Source organism: Panthera pardus, unplaced genomic scaffold (assembly GCF_024362965.1).
Source record: "Panthera pardus isolate Hobbes unplaced genomic scaffold, ASM2436296v1 HiC_scaffold_6, whole genome shotgun sequence".
Taxonomy (NCBI): Eukaryota; Metazoa; Chordata; class Mammalia; order Carnivora; family Felidae; genus Panthera; species Panthera pardus.
The window spans coordinates 119,903,704-119,920,045 of NW_026526991.1; the positions used below are offsets into that span (position 1 = coordinate 119,903,704).

Consider the following 16,342-nt stretch of genomic DNA (forward strand, 5'->3'; position numbering starts at 1 on the left):
TTTTTTTTAACATTTTGGCTGCTTCTTTTTTTTTTTTAAATTTTTTTTTTTTAACGTTTATTTATTTTTGAGACAGAGAGAGACAGAGCATGAACGGGGGAGGGGCAGAGAGAGAGGGAGACACAGAATCTGAAACAGGCTCCAGGCTCTGAGCGGTCAGCACAGAGCCTGATGCGGGGCTCAAACTCACGGACTGTGAGATCATGACCTGAGCCGAAGTCGGACGCTTAACCGACCGAGCCACCCAGGCGCCCCAAAAAAAGTCTTTTGTAATGGCCTCTATCATTAATCTGATTTAACCATGCTGATAAACAATGTAGCAATAAACAAATTAATTAATCCATTTTACTGAACACTATGCTTAAATATAATAAAATTTTATTTTAAAAAGCATTCTACATTCGGATTTTATAGCAACATGTAGGAGAGATACATTTCCTCATAGAAAGTTGAATGAAAGTTTCAAATACCTTAGTTTCTAGGATTTTAATAAGGTGGTCCACTCCTTGATTGTCTCTCAGCGTTGTTCGTGCCTCCTTATCATTTGTAATAATACCTAAGGTTTTGAGAGCCAACAACTGAATAACTGGATATTCTGACTTCAAGAGATCTAATATAGGGGGGATTGCATTTAGTTCTTGAAGTGCCGCTCGACACTGAAAATCCTGCCATGAGATACAAATGATCAAATAAGTAAAATTTTAAGCAAAATATAGTCAATCGCAAGAATGGAGAACCTCTATGGTCTAACAAAGGACATTGTAAGTTTTAAATTTCCCATCTTTTATTCCAGATTCCCTTTCAAAGTCACTCACACAGTAAGTAAGAAAAACTCTCCATCGACAACACCTAAATATTCATTTTAACTATGCAGACGTTGTCAATAACAGGAAGTAGATGTGATCTATGATTTTTGCAGTACCTATTGTTTCTTTATTATCCAGCAAAGTCCTTTCGTTACTAACAGCACTACAGTAAATCTGCGCATAATCAAATTCTTTTCACACTCTATACCCTGTTTCAAATAGTATTTGATAAAATGAAATGATGCCATCAATTCCTTATTATCTTCATCCAAATGGATTATTTATGAAATGCTTACATGCACACAGTGCTGCTGGCAGGCCCTGTGCACGCAAATTTATACCAGGTTGAGTTCAGACACATGACCTTTATACAAGACGTTTATAATATCAAGGGGTCGTTAGAGTCTAGGTGAGTTGCTCTGCCCTGTGTGTCTGCAATTCTGTGTATGTGAGTGGTGGGGAGAGGGCTAGTTGGGGTGAGCAGTGGAGAAAACCAAGCAAAAAGTCATGAAAAGCCCCCAAACTCTGACTACTAATCATGACACTTAAAATCAAAATATCATACATGTCAAATAGTATTAAGGTGGAAAAGGTCTCATTAACAGCTTAGCTTTTCTCTATCCATCCTTCAGTGCATGATTCCTACAGGCATAAAAACTGTAGAAAGTTGTTTGCTGTGGGTTGAATTGTGTCCCCCCAAAATATATGTTGAACTCCTAACCCTCGGTATCTCAAAACATGACCTTATGTAGAAACAGGGCCAGTAGAGATGTTATTAGTTAAGATAATGTCATAGTGGAGCAGGGTGGGTACTTAATGGTGTCCTTAGAGGACTGGGGTCTTTAAAAGAAGAGGAAGCATGGGGTGCCCTGGTGGCTCAGTTGGTTGAGTGTCCGACGTTGGCTCAGGTCATGATCTCAGTTTGTGAGTTCGAGCCCCGCGTTGGGGCTCAGAGCCTGCAGCCTGCTTCGGATTCTGTGTCTCCCTCTCTCTCTGCCTCTCCCCTGCTCACTCTCTGTCTCACTCTCTCTCAAAAAGAAATAAACATTAAAAAAAAAAATTTTTTTAATAAATAAGAGGAGGCACAACAGAGGGAGAGATTGCAATGATGGCAGCTGCACATCAATGACCGCCAGGGATTGACGGCCACCACCAGAAGCTAGGAAGAGGCCGGGAGGATGCTTCTCAGAGCAGCCGTGGGGGCAGGGCCCTGCTGACACCTCAAGGTCGGACCTCCAGCCTCCAGCACTGAGAGAAATTCCTGTTGTTTTAAGCCGCCGTGTCTGGGGTAGTTTGTTAGGCGGTCGGAGGAAATTAACACGCTGTTATTCACCAGTACTTCTGTTGTGAAGAATAGTGAAGGCAAGTCTTTTCATTTCTCTTTGATTAAAAAATTATAGGGAAGTAAGAGCTACGAGGAGTCTTGGGATGAAAGATACTAACCCACTGACCGCGTTATTTAGGCCTGTGGGATAAGAGAAGGGGGACAGTGGAGCAGGGAGGAGCCAGGGTAGAGGCCAGTGAGTGCCCAGCCTGGGGCAATGACTTCTGAGGCCAGGAATGCTCTTGCCGCCTTCGGGCATAGCCCATTTGTCTCTCTTTCTATATAATTTGTCTCCATACTCCACCTCTCGGTGAACTCTCCTTTACCTTCACTTCACTATCTCTTCCTTTTATATTCTACTGCTAGCTCTTTCAAATGGCATTTTGGTATTTTCAGTTGATCTAAGCAAAGCTAATCAAATGTGTGGGCAAATTGTTCAGGAACCTGAGCAGCAAAAGAAACAGAGAAGGCTGTTCAAAGTGTCAGGAAGCTGACCTGCTGTGGGGGGGTGGTGCCTTGAGGGGCTGCGGGAGGGGTGGGGACACAGGACAGCACAGGTAGAAGAGGCCAAGGCAGGCTGTTTCTTTCCATAACAAAGGAAAAACAGTTCGGTGACAAAGCACCTTGCAATTATGGACAATGAGCTCTGTTCAGCATACTCAACTCATTGGGTCTTCACCAATAAATAAGTCTAATCCAAAAATCTTGGTACACTGAATACGGCATGCATTGCATCCAATGTGCTTAGATCACCAAGGTTAGGTCAATAAGTCTGCATGGGTGAAACCTCGTTCAATGTATTAGATTCCACGTTTCAAGAAGAAATACATTTATCTACTTTCATCCTGCCTTAATTTGCAAGCCATTCTATTCTTTGAAAATTTACATACACTTCTAAAATGCCCTTTCATAGACCTGTACTCTGAAAACGATGAAACACTGAAGGAAATTGAAGACAACACAAAGAAATGGAAAGATATTCCATGCGCATGTATTAGAAGAACAAATACTGTTAAAATGCCTATACTACCCAAAGCAATCTCTACATTTAATGCAATCCTTATCAAAATGCCAACAACATTCTAGAACAGACAATCCTAAAATTTGTATGGAACCACATAAGACCCCAAATAGCCAAAGCAATCTTGTAAAAGAAAAACAAGATGGGAGGAACCACCACTCCAGGCTTCAACGTATATACAAAGCTGTAGTAATCGAATAGGATGGTAACTGACACAAAAGTAGACACCCAGATCAATGGAACAGCATAGAAAACCCAGAAATAAACCCACAATTGTATGGTCAATTCATCTTTGGCAAAGGATGCAAAAACATCCAAGGGGAGAGAGAGTCTTTTCAATAAATGATGTTGGGAAAACTGGACAGTAACATGCAAAAGAATGAAACTGGGCCACGTTCTTACACCATACACAAAAATAAACTCAAAATGGATTAAGGACCTAAATGTGAGACAGGAAACCATAAAAATCTCTGAATAGAGCACAGGCAATTATTTCCCTGACACTGGCCATAGCAACACCTTTCCAGATATGGCTCCTGAGGCAAGGGAAACAAAAGCAAAAATAAACTATTGAGACCACATCAAAATAAAAAGTTTATACAAGCAAAGGAAACAATCAACAAAACTGAAAGGTAACCTTCCGAATAGGGGAAGGTATTTGCAAATGGCATATCCAGTAAAGGGTTAGTATCCAAAATACAGTATATAAAGAACTCACACAATTCAACACCCAAAAAACAAATAATCCAATTAAACATGGGTAGAAGTATGAACAGACACTTCTCCAAAGAAGACATCCAGATGGCCAACAGACACATGAAAAGATGCTCAACGTCACTCACCATCAAGGAAGCGCAAATCAAAACTACAATGAGCTATCACCTCACACCTGCCGGAACGGCTAAAATCAACAACACAAGAAACAACAGGTGTCGGCAAAGATGTGGAGGAAAAAGAACCCTTCTCTGTTGGTGGGAATGCAAACTGGTGCAGCCACTGTGGAAGGGAGTCTGGAGGTTCCTCAAAAAGTTAGAAAAACAGAACTACTCTCTGATGCACTAATTGCACTCCTGGATATTTACTCCAAATATTCAAAAACCCCAATTTATAAAGGGATACATGCATTCCTATGTTTATTGCAGCATTATGTCTAATAACCAACTTGTTGAAGCAGTCCATTCACCTGTTGGTGGAGATATAAATAATGAGATATTATTCAGTCAAAAAAAGAATGAAGTCTTGCCATAATGCAACAACACGGATGGAGTTAGAGCATTACGCTAAGCAAAATAAGTCAGTCCGAGAAAGACAAATACCGTACGATTTAAGAATTTAAGAAACAAAACAAATGAACAAAGGCAAAAAAGAGAGACAGAGAGAGACAGAGAGAGAGAGAGAGAGAGAAGCCAAGAAACAGATTCTTAACTATAGAGAACTGGTGGTTACCAAAGGGGAGGTGGGTGGGGGGTGGGTGAACTAGGGGATGGGGATTAAAGAGTTCACTTTCGGCGATGAGCCCGGAATACGTATATCATTGTTCAATCACTAAATTGTATACCTTGAAACTAGTATAAAACTGTACGTTGACTGCACTGGAATTAAAATGAAAAACTGAATTACAAAAAAGAAAATGCCCTTTCATGGGACACAACTGCTTATAAAATGTGAAAGTTCAAAGGTATCTACACTCAACGTCCATTCTTTTTTTTTCCCCCAAGCGATAACTCCTAAATAGTACCAGGAAAAAAAAAACACAAAAAACAGTGAATCAAAACTGAGGAGTTTCTAACACCTTTGAGCCTTTTTTATTGGGCAAATCAATTCTATAAATAGCTTTGGTCAAAACCCGCTTTTAGAAATCACCCTCACCTGGGTCAAGTTGTAAATGCACTCAACTGAGTTCTTCTTCACGTCAGGGTCTGGGCTGGCCAGCAGTCTGACGAGCGGCTCTAACCCGCCGTGCTCCAATATCTGCACTTTGCTGGTATACTCCGCAGACATGTTCGCCAGGCAAAGACTGGCGAACTCATGAATCACCACTTCCTCTGCACATCAAAGACAAACGACACAAGTGTGCGAAAGGCTTCCGCAACCACTACTTCAAAACACGTTTTGAGGGGCGCCTGGGTGGCGCAGTCGGTTAAGCGTCCGACTTCAGCCAGGTCACGATCTCGCGGTCCGTGAGTTCGAGCCCCGCGTCGGGCTCTGGGCTGACGGCTCGGAGCCTGGAGCCTGTTTCCGATTCTGTGTCTCCCTCTCTCTCTGCCCCTCCCCCGTTCATGCTCTGTCTCGCTCTGTTCCAAAAATAAATAAAAAACGTTGAAAAAAAAAAAAATTTTAAACACGTTTGGGAAACCAAAGCTTCACGAATCCTAACTGTGGCGAGAGCCCCTCTTGGCTTGAAAGACCTGAAGGACAATTCGCAGTTGATATTACGTAGGCTATTTCCGAGGAGTAGTTTAATGAAATGCGAGAAACAAACCAGTCCCGTTTTTGAAACAGATGCGGGATGCAAAACTACCTTCTGGAGCAAGCTGAGCGATGACGGAATTCATGACATCTAGTTCCCTTAACAATTTTTTAACATCGTCTGCAAAAGAAGAAACAGCGTTTATTATTATCAGTCCCTTATGAGATAGGCGTTATTGTTACCTAATTTTACAAATAAAGAAACTGAGGCTCCAAATCAGCAAGTCAGTGGTGAGACCAGGTAGCATGGTCAGGTCTGTCGGACCCTAGACGGACTCTAGCCCCTCTCCTTGATCAGCGAAATATACTACCTTCCGACAACACTAGAAAAGATAACCAGAAAAGTGCCAAGTGTACCTAGAACACTAATCAGTAAAGCCGAGTTACTGCGCCCGACATCTGTTTACCGTATGGTAGAAATTCCTTTTGGTGTTGTTTTGTTGGAAAGGGTATTTTTAAATTTTGATTTTAAGAAAACTTGTGCAGAATGCAAGTAAGAATTATCCTCAGCCTTTTTGATTACTATATCTTGGTTGTGTTCCATTTGATTATCAGAGATGCCAAAAATGATTAAAGACAAGTATACCGATTTGTTTAAAGTTCACTTCTGTACTAGTCACGTGAGCCTAATTAAGGCCGGGCAGACACGCCCCTACTGCTCTGCTGTCATCCTTAACCCGTGTTTTCTGAGAAATAAGGCATAAGAAATAAGGTACTCATTTAGTTTTTGCAGTGGTTCTCGGTCAGTTATCTTTGTAAGCCGAAATTAGCATCATTAGGATTTTGGAAAATTTCACTTCACGGCAGAGAGTCTCTGGATGGATTTTTCCTCATTAACCACTGGGTAGACTTGACTTTTATTGGACACCTTTTGCTCTGTTTCTGTTCAAAATGGCGGAAGAGGGCCAGCAAACTTATCGCTGGCTTACATGTATGTGAAAAAGCTCGAAGTACAAAAGAATAGTAGAGCTTCTGGAAAGGGTAGCGTCCCAAAGTGGAGGGCATTATTTTACAGTCAACACTGGTTCAAAAAACGGGGGCGCCTGGGTGGTTTCGTCGGGTGAGTGTCCAACTCTTGATTTCTGCCGTGATCCTAGGGTCATGGGATCCATGATCCTAAGTCATGGGATCCAGTTATCCAGCCCCAGGAGATTCTCTCCCTCTCTCCCTGCCCCTCTCCCTGGCTCATGCTTTCTCTTGCTCTCTCTCTCTCTAAAATTAAAAAAAAAAAAAAAAAAAAAAAGTATACCTTGACAGGGAATTAACCAAGTGAAGGCATCCTACTGAGATCTTTCCAAGTGTGCTGGTGCACCTTCTAGAAAACTTGTGTTCTTGGTATTCCTGCTCTGAGGAGTCCAGTGTCTGTATTTCCAAATGAGAAGGCCACACCCGTCTATTTTTACATGCTTGATGCAAAATATTTCTGGGCTTTTAGATCTCCAGTTCATTCTCCATTTGGTATCCAAAAGAACCTTCCATATATTTCAAAGTTTCTGCTGCAACACTGACCATGAGGTCAAGAACACCGATGCTCCATGTCCCCTCTGCTTCTCTCGTTTCCCTGCAGGAAGGAAATGCTCCCGCAGGCCGAGGCCGCCTGGCTGGGCCCGTATGTGACACCTCACGTTCTTCTGCCCTAACAACTCAAAAGTCTTCATCACAGAAACCCGTGCCACGAAATTCCCTTCTAGATAGGAAGTTAGCCAAATCTGTCCAGTAACAGATGCAGTAGAGCTCTTCGCTAAACCATTTTTCTCTTGGCTCAGCGGAGGGCTCAGATTCTGTGGCAGTGCCTATAAATCAGTGGCATAGCGGATCAGTTTGTTATTCTGCTTTTTGACACCAATTGTCCCTAAAGGATCTTTCTTTTCCTGAAGGTAAGTCAGCAAAACATAATGGAAAAGTGCCTATTTTCATCACTTGAAAAAACAATATCGATCTCTGCCCCCTTCTTTCTCCACAGAGAACACGCTCATATAGGGCAACTGAATAGAAACTCTATCTATTGTGGTTGGTCCACGCAAATATGTTCTAGCTGGGGGCGCCTGGGTGGCACGGTTGGCTAAGCGTCTGACTCTTGATCTCAGCTCAGGTCACGATTTCACAGTTTGTGAGTTCAAGCCCCCTATTGGGCTCCACGCTGATGGCGTGGAGCCTGCTTGGGATTCTGTCGCTCCTCTCTGCTCCTCCCCCACTTGTGCTGTCTCTCTCTCAAAATAAATAAATACATTTTTGAAAATTTGCTTTAAATATGTTCCAGCTAAACTCTAGGACACATACAATTTTAGGTTGTTCAGAACTGCCAACACCTTCACTTCCTGGAGTAACTTCATTCACTCTGGGTTTTTTTAAAAAACATTTTTTTTATGTTTTTACTTAGTTTTGAGAGCGAGAGAGAGCAAGCAGGGGAGGGGCAGAGACAGAGGGAGACACGGAATCTGAAGCCGGCTCCAGGCTCTGAGGTGTCAGCACAGAGCCCGACATGGGGCTCAAACACACAAACGGCAAGATCGTGACCTGAGCTGAAGTCAGAGGCTTAACCGACTGAGCCACCCAGACATCCCGTGCAATCTGTTGTAACTGCATTCTTATTTATGCTTTCTGGTTGCCTAATATGAACCATCCAATTTATTTTTGATCTTATATACTCTTTTACATCAACCTTTTCTTAAGATGGCAAGCTCTTCAGATCGCCATAAGTAATGTAAAATCTGGGCTTCAAGGATGGCAATGAACTCTCTCTTTAGCTGACTTCATTAAATGAGCCCCTGTTATACGGCCTCATCAAACTAAATACAAACCAGGGAGGGGGGGCTGCGTAAGAGACAGCAACTCCATTTTGATTAAAAGGTTTAACACAGTAATTTAAATGCTTGTCTTGAATGACACAGGATTAGTTAGCATAGGCTCATAACTCAATCACTTTAGAAAAAAGACAAAGAAGAAAAATCAAGAATGTGTTTGCTCTCACAGCAATCCTTTTAGCACCAGGCATTCTGTTGGAACATCGTACTGGTTCATCCACTATGAACATAGTGAAAGCATTGAGTACGTGAAAGGCATGTGAAGATACAAATCTCTAAAGAAAAAGCGGTTATTTTAAGACAGTCTAAAGATGACTTAACCATGCGGCACCAGAGGTGCGTTTGTTTACAAATTAGTCTGGAAACATGCCTTTTCATTTAAAAAAATTTCTTTAACGTTTATTCATTTTTGAGAGACAGAGTGTGAGTGGGGGAGGGGCAGAGAGAGGGAGACACAGCATCCGAAGGAGGCTCCAGGCTCTGAGCTGTCAGCACAGAGCCGGAGGCGGGGCTCGAACTCGAACTCACGGACTGTGAGATCATGACCCGAGCCGAAGTCAGATGCTTAACCAACTGAGCCACCCAGGTGCCCCAGGCCTTTTCGTTTAGAGTGAACGACTAGCTTAGTCGCCTTGGACATGGATGGACAGTGAAGCAAAAGCTATTCATGTATTGGCTGTACTGACAAAGCAGGAACACGAGCCATTGAGGACGCCAAGCAGGTTATCGTGTCATCAGATCGTTCACGTAGAAAATGAATCAATTCCCATAAATGCCTTGATTTTTTTTTTTTTTTTTTTTTTTTTACCCAATTCGTGGAATCAAAAGAAAGCTCTTGGTCAGGGGGCGGGAGGGTTCATTCATCATATCTAAGACCCACGGGCTCACTGGAAACCGCCAAGACAGCAAAACTCTTTCCAGTGTTATGCTTCGTGGTAGCAGATTGCACCCCAGCACTGGTCGCAGCCCAGCCAGCCGGCTCCCAGAGGGTGGCTCAACAGGTCTGAGAGCCATCACATTGAGCACTCAAATGCAACGGTCATTCTCAATATTTTAGGGTCACAGACTCTTTTGGAAACTCGTGAAATGCAACATACAAACCCTGTTCGGGAAAATGTGGCAAACCAATTTGGAGGCTTCACAGATTATAAGCTCCTCGTGTAGTGGAAGGTGCAAATTCTAAATAAAATGAATACGAGAAATCAAGAACAAAAGTAAATAGGAAAAAAAAGTCAGAGAAACCTAGACACTAAGTTAGAAGGCAGAAGTCTCAGCAGAAAATTATAACTTTCCTTTCCAAAGGACACGCATTCTCCCCCAGAATCATGTAGTAGGAGAACGTGAGTTAGCATGTGCACTCATGTTACGGATCAGAGGATAGTTGATGAATACAAGTCCACTAAAGCCAGAGAGTAGAGTTCTAATTCTAGCTCTGATCTGATTTCTTCTATTAACCACCCGCATGAATGCACAAGGAACCTAATCCTTTCAGAGCTCTTTTCTATTTTTAAAACGAGGAGTTGCATAAGAGGTATTACAAAGCACCCCCGCTTCTCAAATCCCGTGGCGTGTAAACGGAATAAAACATAAGAAAAATTTTCATGTTCCCTTTTTTGATTATGAATACTTTCAAGGTGGCTCATTCAACATGGCGGAATTAGTACACAGACAGCCCCTGAGACAAATTCCTGAAGGCCCCACGATACAAATGATTACTACCTTGTTTAACTTCTCTGTACCTCAGTTGCCGCACATATAAAGGGAATGACCGTAGCACCGACCTCATTAAATGACTGAACGTACAAATAGCATGTAGGACAGCGCCTGGCACATTGCAAATGCTGTGTGGGTGTTGACTAATGTTACCAAAATCTGGGTTGGTAGAGCATCCACTCCCCCACGACTGTCCTCATCCTGCAGCCAGAAATACCCCCAGAGCCCCTGCCTTCCAGAACAGCCGCCATTAGAGCTCCCGTACTTGCCTCCAGATCCCCTTCCACTAACAGCCCCAGCGGGGCCCCATCAGCCCCCCAGAACTGCAGGCAGTGTTCACGCGGTCTTGGCGGCGTTGGCTGTAAGGGCACAGATGTCACCTAAAACTCTCCTTCCCCGTCACTTCCCATCTTCCTGTCTGTGACATTAATGCCACCGTCCCTGCTGGACAGCATGGAATAAGGAGCCCCCCTTCCTCTCCCGTCCTGTCTCACCCAGGGCTCAGGAAAGTGAGGGGGGGGGGAGGGGAGTCAGGAAGTTGAGGGAGGAAACTGAGCTTGTGCTTTTGCTGAGACTGGTGAGGGGGGGAAGTATGATAACTTTAGCCGCATGCCATGAGACAGACAGTTATGTTTATTCCTAACTGCCTGGGTTTCGGTTTAGAGTTCATTCAGTCTTCACCAAGAATGTCATGTTTTATTATAAAGTCACAAGGCCTTTAGTGGCTAACTCTAACTCAGAAACCTACCATTATAACATGAAAATGACTTTCAAGTGACACAGGCATCCTGTTCATTAATCAGGGACTGCCTTTATTGGCAGAGTTTTCGTCAAAGCAGTATTCTAACAGACGTGATAGCATATTTTAACGAATACTATCATTTCACCACATTAAACATATGAAAATATTCAAGCCATAGGTCTGATTTAAGAAATAAATACGTGTCTAAAATTATTTTTGGCAAAATACGTTTTGCAGTTTCAAAAAAATAAACGTATCAAACCTCTTCGTCCTGGGTTACTTTCACTATGAAATACATACGAAGTGTAGCTTACATACGGGCGGACAAATTACGTCACGCTAACTCCAGAAAAGAGCTATTTTAAGAGACAATGAGTGCCCTTCAACTTGTTAGACTCAAACCTACCACGTCACCAACTCTGAGAGTTTTACATGGATATATTTGCATGTGTCTTTATATTTTAAAAATATCTCGGGGCTCCTGGGTGGCTCAGTCTGTTAAGCATCTGACTTTGGCTCAGCTCATGATCTTTCGGTTCATGAGTTCAAGCCCTGCAACAGGCTCTGTGCTTTCAGTGAAAAGCCTGCTTCCGATCATCTGTCTTCCACTCTCTCTGCCCCTCCCCCACCTCAAAAATAAACAGTAAAATCAAGAAGAAAAATATGTTCTTAAAATATGAAATCATAATCTGTTGTATTATATTTATTTAACTTTTCGTTAACATCAAAGTCAGTTCAAATAAAATTAAAAACAAACCCCTTAAAGTTAAATTTTAAAAAAGGATAATGCATTACATGAGGTTATGAGATTATTTCTGAGAGTTGATACTTACTATTAGAAGCCAGGATTCCAAATATCATGGTAGCATTTCTTCTTACAATTTTGTCTTCGTGGGTGAGCAGCTTGGTTAAAGGTTCCACAGCTCCAAGTTCAAGGAGGGTAGCTTTGTTTTCTTCACCTGATATCACAGGTAAAATCAAATCATGCATGGATATCATCAGTCTCAGCAAAACTCTCCCTCGTGCCATTTTAATTTCTTATTTGCTGTTTGCCTTTCACATTCCTCTTTGCTTCCGCATATACATACACTTTATTTCCGCATATATCTCGGAATAAACTTTAGAGCGCAGGGATCCTCGACATTTGCTGCTTTCCTTCCTCCTGATGCTTATTTCAAGAGCTGGCTTCCTCTTGTCATTCAGTTCTCAGTTCATACTGCACCTGCTCAGAGGGTCTCCCCTGACCACCCTATCTAATGTTACCACTACGTCCAAGCCTTTCTTCCTCTTCCCTAGTCTATTTTCTTCATACCACTTAGCCATCTCCTTGCCTCGTTTGCCTGTCCCACTAGAACTTAATTTTCCACGAGGACAGATACCCTTTCTGTTCTATTCTCTCGTATCCTCAGCGCCTAGCATAGCGCCGGTCATGTACTGGCGTAATTAATCACGAGACTTCATTAACATACACGGACCCCACTTCAAGTCAAAGTGGGATGGTGGGGTGAGTTCAGGGAGCTCGTTTTTCACCCACTGGGGTTACAGCACCTATTTTGTCATCCAAGATGTGTCTGCAGCAAGCATGAAGGTTCACGCACAGAGGGGAGCCGCCAGGGTAACTGGGGACTCCTTAGCTGTGGCAAGAAACCCCAGAAGGCCACGTAATGCCAGAGTCTTGCTGAATTATAGAAGCAATTTAGCTATATCTTGATGAGTGGGATATCGTTCTACAAAGTCAGGAACAACGTTTAGGTCCTGATTAATTTCAGCTTTTTAATTTCATGGGCTACGAAAACATAGATCTCGCTTTCAAAATTAATTTGAGATATAACAAAGTCCCTTTCACTTGTCTTGCCTCAGTTTTCTCATAAAATTAGAGTCTTTTATATTTTAAGTTATAGGTCCATATTCTGATAACACACAGACTATATCTTCCTAATGAAATTGCCCTGTCTCTAAATGGTCAGATTTGTCGCCTGCTAAGAACATGTTGAAATATGCATTGTTGACTATCACAAACTTCTCTCAAATCTTCCAATATTTGCATCTTAAGGAAATTCTAAAACTTAATTTCTTAGATGAAAACATTTTGTCAAATGAATCTTTAATATAAATTTTAAGATACTTATGCTTAAATAAAAAAGATATTTTATATGTCATATTGTCATAAAAATTAACTTTGTCTTTAAATTTTTGTTCTGAGAATTTTATTACATAACTTGAATTATTTCTTCATCAAGATACATTTCTTCTCAGTTTATAAACAATGCTGTGTATTATAATTTTATGACCAGCAAAAGAGGATTTGCAAAATTAATAGCTTGTGTAATCTTTACCTCTATTTTTATTCTTTTTTGACAGTGTTTATGAGGCATCATTGACATACAATAGACTGTACAAACTTAAAGAGAACAATCTGATAAATCTTGACCCATGTTTAACACCCATGAAACCAAACAGCACCATTAAGGAAAAAAAAACAAATCTAACAGCCCCAAAATTTCCTCTTGACGCTATGTGACCTCTTCCTCCCGTTACTATACATTATTTGGCATTTCCCAGAACTCTAGATAATCATAGAGTATGAATTTGTTATTGTCTGGTTTTGCTCAGTCTGATGATTTTGAGATGAATCCATGTTGTAGCACGTATCATAGTTCATCATTTTTATTGCTGAGTACTACACCATCATATGGATATACCACACTTTGGCTGCATCATCTGGTAGATGTACATTTAACTTTTTCAGAAACTACCAAACTGTTTTCCAAGGTGATGGTACCATTTTACGTCCTCATAAGCAATGTACGAGGGTTCCGATTTCTCCATATCCTCGCCACTAGTTCTGTCGATCTTTCTGATTAGAGTCATCCCGGTGGCTGTGAAATAGTATCTCATCATGGTTTTAATTTGTATTTCCCTCATGACCAATGATGTTGAGCCAAAGGCACTTTTTTGCCATCCATATGGCCCTTTAACCACGTGGCTATTCAAATCTCTGGCTCATATGTATGTTTAAACTTGGTTTACTTTATTACTGAGTTTTGAGAGTTCTGGACGCAAGTCCTTTATCAGATATATGATTGACAAAGATTTTCTAGCGATCTATAGCCTATCTTTAAAAAGAAAATTACTAGACCTTTTTTTGAGCAGTTTTAGGTTTATAAAAAAAAAAATGAACGAAACATACAGAGTTCCCATACTCTCCATCTCTCTTCCCTCCCCCACTTCCCTAATTATTAACATCATGCATTCGTGTGGCACATTTGTTACCATTGATGAACCGATATTGATACGTTGCTATTAACTAGAGTTGACAATGTACATTACAGTTCACTGAGTGTGTGGTACAACTCTATGGGTTCTGAGAAATGCGTAAGATTATGTTTAGCTTTCCGAGAAACTACCAAACGGTCTTCCCAAGTGCCTGTACTATTTTGGATTTCCACCAGCAATAAATGAAAGTTCCTGTTGTTCCACATCTTCCCCAGCACTTCACGCTGCCATGAATTCATGCTGTTTAGAATTTTAGCCGTTCTTCTAATAGGTGTGTGGGGATATTTCACTCTTGCTTTAACTTCCTGGTTAACATACGACACCTTTTCACACACTTACTTGCCATCTGTGTATCTTTTTTTGGTTAGGTGTGTGGGTTCAGGGTAAATTTGATAACATCCGGTCAACTGTCCTCTTATGGATTATGTTTTAGTGTCATACCGAAGAAATTTTTGGCTAACCCAAGGTCAGAAAGGTTTTCTCCTATGTGTTCTAGAAGTTTTATAGTTTTAAGTTTTATGTGGATATCTCATTCTAAAACCATTTGCTAAAAAGACTGACTTTTTCTACTGTATTGCTTTTGTACCTTGGTAGAAAAATTGTCCATATATATGTGGGCCCATGTATGGCTTCTTTATTCTGCTTCTTTGATCTATTTGTTTATCTTTGTGCCAATAACGCTATCTTACTTACTGTAGCTTTATAATAGTCTTAAATCAGGAAGAGTATGTTCTCAAGGTTGCTACTTTTTCAAGATTGTTTTCACTTTCAGGGTGTCTGGGTGGCTCAGTTGGCTAAGCATCTGACCTCGGCTCAGGTCATGATCTCACTGCTTGTGAATTTGAGCTCTGCATCAGGCTCTGGGCTGAAGCCTGCTTCAGATTCTGTCTCTCTGGCCCTCCCCTGCTCGTGCTCTCTCTCTCTCTCAAATAAAAATAACACAAAAAATTTTTTTGAAAAGATTGTTTTGACTTTTACTAGAAGCTTTGCATTTCCATATGAATTTTAGAATTAGCTTGTCAATTTCTACAAAAAAAATGCTCAGATTTTGGTAGGAATTGCATTAAATACATAGATCAATTTGGGGAAAAATGACATCTTAACAATTGACATCTTTCACGCCATTAATACAGTATCTCTTTCCATTCATTTAGAACTTCTTTAATTTCTTCCAGAAATATTTTATAGTTTTCAGTGTACAGATTTTTTCCCACCTTTTGTCAGATTCATCCTGTGATCTCATACTTTTTGGTGCTATTGTAAATAGTGTTAAATTTCATGTTGATTTCCAATTGGAAACCTGGAATTGGAACTTTGCTAAACTTCCAATTGGAACTTTGCTAATGTATTATTTCTAGTAGCTTTTTTGTAGATTCAATAGACTTTTCTATATAAAAGATGATATCATAGTCTATAAATCAAATATAGTTTTGCTTCATCTTTTCCAATCTGGATGCCTTTTGTTTCTTTTTCTTACCTGATTGCATTAATTAGAACTTCCCATACAGCCAAGAGCAGACATGTTTCTCTTGTTCCTGATCTTAGGGGGAAAGCATTCAGCCTTTCACTATTAAGTGTTAGTTGGCCATAGAGGAAGTCTGTAACTACTCCTACTTTGCTGAGATATTTTATCAGGAGGAGACACTGGACTTTATAAAGATAATTCTTTGCATTTATTCAGATCATTATATGGTTTTTCTTGTTTTAAATATAGTCTATTCATATCCTAATGCTGCTATAACAAATTACCAAAAACTTAGTGGCTTAAAACACAAATACATTATCTATGGTCTGGAAGTCAGGAGTATGTAGTTGGCCAAGTGAGCTAAATTTGAGATGCGGACAGGATTATGTTCCTTTTTGAAGTATTAGGCAAGAACCCATTCTCATTTCTTCCCATGAACATTCCTTGGCTAATGAGCATCTTCTATTTTTAAAGCCAGCAATCACATCACTCTGATCTCTGCTTCTACTGTCACATCTTTTCCTCTGACTCTGACTCTCTTGTCTCCTTCTGCCACCTATAAGGACCCTTGTAATTATGTAGGCCCCACCTGGATAATCCAAGATATTTTCCTCTTCTCAAGATCAGCTGATTAGCAACCTTAAATATATCTACAACCTTATTTCGCCTTTGCCATGTAACATAACATATTCACAACTTCCAGGGATTAGGGGAGTTATTAT

The 16,342-nt window shown here is 40.9% G+C and overlaps 1 protein-coding gene across 11 annotated transcripts in view; it reads right to left on the reverse strand.

The window, feature by feature from the left end:
- The window catches only part of ARMC3 (armadillo repeat containing 3), a 101,515-nt gene that overhangs the window by 59,397 nt on the left and 25,776 nt on the right, over positions 1-16,342 (reverse strand). For all 11 annotated transcript variants that reach the window (XM_019460551.2, XM_019460548.2, XM_019460547.2 and 8 more), the window contains exons 4-7: positions 11,713-11,838; positions 5,673-5,741; positions 5,021-5,196; positions 471-665 (exon numbers count right to left, since the gene is read on the reverse strand). In XM_019460551.2, the coding sequence (XP_019316096.2) occupies positions 471-665; positions 5,021-5,196; positions 5,673-5,741; positions 11,713-11,838 (566 nt within the window). The remainder of the gene's footprint in view (positions 1-470; positions 666-5,020; positions 5,197-5,672; positions 5,742-11,712; positions 11,839-16,342) is intronic.